A 5,713-nucleotide genomic window follows, 5' to 3' on the forward strand; every position below is an offset into this window, starting at 1 on the left:
GTTAAATTTTAACCAGGGTTGTAAACTTTGTGTTAAACAATGTGCCTGCAATGGGCTCATATTGTTTCTTTAAAACTTTCAACTAGAGACTAATATTTGTTTATTTATGTTTATTAAATCCACTAAAAAAATGTTTATTCAATAAATCAATTATTAAGTTTAATTTAAAATATTAAATAAATCAAATTTAAACAAAGTAATATAGTCATGAACAAATTTATGAGTATAAGATGAGCAAAATAGGTGAGTACTAAGTACTCTTAATTTTAAAATTATATAGCAAAATATCTATCTATCTAAAGTATTTAGCAAAATGTTCTTATTTTAGAACTCAATTTTATCAAAATTGAGTTATGTGTAAAACTCGATCTCTTCAAAATCGCGTTCTATGTGTATTTTTAAATAAAATTCGATAATAGCAATATTGAGTTTCACTTAATTTTTCAAAAACATTTAAGTGGCAGAATATATAATGTCAAGTTCTGCTTATAACTTGATTTTATTAATACCAAGTTCCAAAAACATGGGCATTTTGCTAAATACCTTGGAAAGAGGAGTATTTTGTTACATAATTTTAAAATTAAGAGTATTCACCTATTTTGCCTGTATAAGACTTAACTAAAGTATATATTAGATTATATGTTTACATATATGAAACATTTAAAATATAGAAAATAATTTGATAGTTACAAATTACAATGAGAAAGTGAGATTTGAGTCCTAGATGTTAGATCACTAAGAAATGCTAATTGAGCTAATAAATATACTTATATAGGTTGAGGATTGAATTGTATAAGTTTGGACTTAAGATATTAAATTATTATTTATTACTTATTGATAATATAAATAGTCAATTTTGTAGTAAAATCATATATAATTCCTTTTTTTTTTTTTTTTACAAGATATAATTTCTACTTTAGTCTAATCTAAGTGTATATGTGTGTGAAACTCCCTTTTAGAGACTTGAATCTTGATCCTTACCCCCCACATCCCACAAGCATTTATACTTGTGGAGTGACCACCATACCAAGGGTGCGCGATAGTTCAAATATAATTCTTAATAATGAAAGGTTGTTGAGTGTAATTTTATTCATATATTTAATTCACTCAAATATAATTTCAACTATAATTTGATTCTTAAGTATTAACTTATTTGTATGGGTAAACTAATTTAGACCTAGTGTTTACTATATATATATATATATAATTACATTTGGTGATAAACTCGAATTCAATTCATATTTGAAATATAACTAAATGAATAATTTGAACTTTTAACTACTTGGATCAGTTAGCTTGTTTACAACCCTACAAATTGGCCAATAAACCAATTAATCATATGATTTTTTATATAAAATATTATATCTTACGACATCATGTCATATTTCAACTTCTAAAAAGATTAATAAGTTTTGTATCCAACTATCTGTTTGTTTTGGAAATACACATGTTTTAGAAAATACTTTCCCTGTTTTATGATATTGAGTAAAATGAAAAACAAGCCTAGTAGACTATTAGAGTGAAACACACTTTTACATCATTACATATTCAACATATTATTACAAATGAATTTACATAACAAAAAAATATAAATAATAACTTTTCTTTCTCTCTACCCCTTTCTCTATCCATAGATCGATTGTTGATTGACTATTAACTTTTTCTCAAACAAAACATTTTTTTTCTCAAACTATTCAATTTTCCAGTTAATTTTATTTGTTTGTTCTGAATTTGGGGTTTGTTTTCCCATTTGTGATTCCCAATAGCAGGAAAAAAAAATCCCATATGGGGTAGGTTTTCTTAAATGAAATTTTGTTGATATAATTATTTGAGATTACGATAAATTGATTATTTTTCATAAGAATCGAACAATATAATATGTTTTATGGTTCTTTTTTAAAGTCACAATCAAACACCAAAAACGATTCATCTGAAAATATTTCATGTCGAACCAAACTAAGTATAAAGTAAAAAGTAGCCAAAAACTTCCCCCAACACCCTAATCTCATTTAATTAATTTTTTAAAACGGAAAAAAAGTTATACTAAACAAAGCCAAATTCTATAAGAGAGAGAGAGAGAGAGGGTATAAATTCAAATAGGTATGCACATTTTCAAACTTAGTATGCTGAGTGCTGACTCCCCCGCATGACTTCTAAGACAACACAATGTTTAAAGTATACAGTATACATTAGGTGTTCTCTCAAAACATTAGGTGTCATATTATAGAATTAGAAAGTCATGCTAAAAATTGTATGTAACTCCCAAATTCCTCATTGAATTGCACAAAAGAAGCAGAGAGGTACCTGTGTACTTCCACACATACTGTACCCACCAGAAGAAATAAGGTATTTACAATTACAGTGACAATGACAATCTATTAACTATCAATGGTCCTTCCTTGAAATTGCATTCTAAGAAGGCCTTTAACATATGATAAAAAACTTTGGCGTGGATTTGCTCTGTAGAAAACTTCACATTTTGGACATACTGGTATTGAGACACTGAGTACAGAAGGCGAGTTAGGTGTTACAAGAAAGGAATGGTTAAAATCAGATATATTCAAATAGCCACCTTGAGTCCTTGGCTCAGTGCCTATAGCCCAAAGAATAATGGCCAGCACAATAACACACAGCTGCAAAATAGGTACTACAAGTGTCAGTTTTATTTTCAAGAGAGAACAACCAATTTGTGGCTAAAACACTGATTCTGTTCAGAGTAATTGACTAATTTCCCAAAAACTACATTGTAAGTTGCAAGTACCAAGATGCCAGAAAACAATAAGAAATTATTTCTGCTATGAAAATCTTGCCTAGAAAGTAATCCAAGACAATAATGGAAACCAAAACCATACCCCTAATATTATTATATAAAGAAATCCTTCAATTAAAATACCCCAAAAAATAAATTTATGTAGGACAATAAAGTGTTTCTTGTCAAGACTAAACAAAATTAACAAAATGAGATCCACAGGCAGTACCAAAAAAACCAAGATGTACAAAAAAAGGGTCCATTTTATAGCATTCAAATGATTTTCAAGCAAAAAATTCACTTTATGTGGGTGCAAAGTAATCAGAAAATTTTAAATTATACTGTATGCTGCAATGTCAATCTTTCTACGTTGGATTTTCTTAGAAATCAGATAAATTGTTATCATTGTTTTCGTCCAGCATGGAGACAAGAACATCAACCACCATAGTTGTTTTTCTAGCTATATTGATATAGCCAATTTTGTTGATGTTATACAATCACAATCATAGAAGACAATATGTTTCTGCAATGCTGAAGGTGTGATAATATTATTTTAAGTTCAAAATCTTAGATGAAGATTCAAATACCTGTGGTACCAAAATCATGATTAGAATCGAGCGGCACATCCTTATATGGAAGAACACAAAAGTCTTGAACTCTGTATGGTTCTCGTCGATGTACTTGGCAAGTTCCTGTCCCAAGAGAAGGAATGTGGACAAGTATAACATGAGAACATATAGCTGCATCAGAAGTTTAAGACAATAATTATAAGAAAGCATACTTCTGCCCAGTCCATCTTGAAGAAAATGGTGACAAGCACAGCAACTTCTAGGAAAAGAAGCGAGCAGATGGAGACAATGTACTGAAAACTAGTCAAGGATGCCTGAATAAATCATAAGATGCACAAAAAATTTGAAGAAAATTTTGCAATAGAATTACGGAAAATGAGGCTTATCATGAAATTATTCCCAATGAAACAGGTTTTAACCTCAAGCTCTCCTCCCAAGACAAAAGTCCTTAAGGAAATTATTTTTATAGTAAGAAATGAAGCCTAAAGACTAAAAAGCCAGGCGAAAAAAAGACTAAATTGCCTAAAAGAGTGCCATGCTTTAAGTTACAAGAAAATTAAAGAGGATACTATGCAAAGTGTATAATTGCTAATACAATTAGCAACCATACAACCAGCGAGAGTGCTCAGGCAGACAGCAATTCCCACGCCTAAACATGTGTATATAAACCTGATAAAGGAAAAAAAAATATTTTTTTTCTTAGATATGCAGTAAAAATTACAAAGATATGCAAATTTGCAAGAACAATATGAAAGGAAATAAGAGCCAGACATATATTTGCGAAGGAAAATTCCAATACTTATGATTAAGTTATCATAAAAGTTGAATGTCATTGAGGAGCACTCTTTACAAATTAAATTGGAACCGTAATTGTGCTTGAATTGGTTATGTTCTTTTGAACAAATAAAATTTTTCTGCTCTATTTACTTTACTTTTTAAAAAGAAAAAGAACTTTGAACCAATTCAGGCTTTAAGTTTTGCAGAGAAACTGTTTTTTTAAGGAGTAGAGAAGGAAAATTTACCAGGGTCTAGGTAGCAAAGAAACAGAGGGCAGGTAAGCAACCCCATCTTGCCACTTCTTGAGCAACCAAAGTGAGTATATGATCATTCCAACCCCACAAATATTCACTATCAGATTCACTGCTCTGATTGAGTTATGCAAGCAGCACCTTCTACACCTTGCCATGTTCTTCAACACAGTCTTTAACTCTCAGTTTCCTCCCATTTCAAATGAGTCTGCAGCTAGCTTAAGTAACTCTTAACGTCTCTTTTGAGCAAAAAATTTTCCACAGTTTGCTTAGGTGTTTGGTTGAGATAGGTGTGTGTTTTTTTACCATCTGCCACAGGTGTTTGTGTTAGAGACAGACGGGGGAGTAGGAACTGAGGAGTGACTATACATATGCCCACCTACCATTCAAAACATAGCCCTTTTTTTTTTTTTTTTCTCTTTTTTTTATTTAGTAACATTCAAAACATAGCTAATGAGGCAATATTAGCTCCATGTGTTTTCATTTATGGCAGCTTAACTTTTTGGATAACACTGTTTTTTTCATTAAAAAAATAGACCAAACAATCTGGGTTACCAAAATCTAGAAGCATTCTATTAAGATGATTATGATTATGGTTATGATTTTTAATTTTGGCTCTTATAGTCCAATGCATGCAGTTCTTGTACTCTTATATATTTCTAAGTTTTGATTGATTCATGAAATAAAAAATGGAAAGACGTATGTTTGCTACATTAGCCTACTTTTGTTTAATGTTAATGCCGATGCCAACTAGCCACGTGAAACGTAATGGTAGCAATAGCAACAGCTTGTGCAATGTGCAATAATTTAAGGTGGGTCGTTTTAAGTTCATTGCTATCATGCATGTCCTTGTCTCTCAATTGGAAAATCTTTAAATTTTGTGTGGTTTAGGCTACGTTTGGATTCGGCTGAACTGTTTGCATCTGTGTTCTTCCAAAATTTTTTTTTTTTTTTTTCACACGTTTTTGAAACTTGCGGCTACTATTCATGCACTACTATTCATGCACTGTTCAATTAACAGTAGCCACAAAGTTGGACTTTTCAAACTTTTTTCAGCCAATCAGTGCACATCATGTACTGTTCATAGACCCACAAATTTCACTTTTCAGTAACTTTTTCATTAAAAATGGATCTCACGGTACTATTTACACATTTAAAAATTATTTTGCTACAGTATTTTTTAATTTTCAGTTTTCAGCTGTATCCAAACGGTAGACAAGAAGGAAAAATGAAATCCTCTCCAACATCTTGGGAGAACCCTTTTTTTTGTTTGGGGGTGGGGGTGGTGGTGGTGGAGGGAGTGTTAAATTAAAATCAAGCAAAAAATCGTGTTCAAATTTATTTTATTCTTTTGCTTGGTAATACTT

General features: G+C 30.7%; 1 protein-coding gene across 1 annotated transcript; it reads right to left on the reverse strand.

The window, feature by feature from the left end:
• Positions 1-2,151: 2,151 nt before the first annotated feature.
• LOC115970881 (tetraspanin-19-like) lies at positions 2,152-4,708 on the reverse strand. Its single transcript, XM_031090502.1, has 5 exons — positions 4,341-4,708; positions 3,888-3,987; positions 3,531-3,611; positions 3,337-3,441; positions 2,152-2,633 (listed from the first exon to the last, which is right to left on the reverse strand). The coding sequence occupies exons 1-5, from the start codon at positions 4,502-4,504 to the stop codon at positions 2,379-2,381; spliced, it is 705 nt and encodes a 234-aa protein (XP_030946362.1). The 5' UTR covers positions 4,505-4,708; the 3' UTR covers positions 2,152-2,378.
• Between the last annotated feature and the right edge of the window lie 1,005 nt (positions 4,709-5,713).

This window comes from Quercus lobata, chromosome 12 (assembly GCF_001633185.2).
Source record: "Quercus lobata isolate SW786 chromosome 12, ValleyOak3.0 Primary Assembly, whole genome shotgun sequence".
Taxonomy (NCBI): Eukaryota; Viridiplantae; Streptophyta; class Magnoliopsida; order Fagales; family Fagaceae; genus Quercus; species Quercus lobata.

Bases quoted from the DNA above. Each gene is read 5' to 3' on its own strand.
- LOC115970881 (XM_031090502.1), bottom strand. From the start codon at position 4,504: ATGGCAAGGTGTAGAAGGTGCTGCTTGCATAACTCAATCAGAGCAGTG. The intron at 3,988-4,340 runs GTAAATTTTCCT...TTCCTTTATCAG, and splicing joins TCTTTGCTACCTAGACCCTG to GTTTATATACACATGTTTAG. The intron at 3,612-3,887 runs GTATCCTCTTTA...ACTAGTTTTCAG, and splicing joins GCAATTATACACTTTGCATA to TACATTGTCTCCATCTGCTC.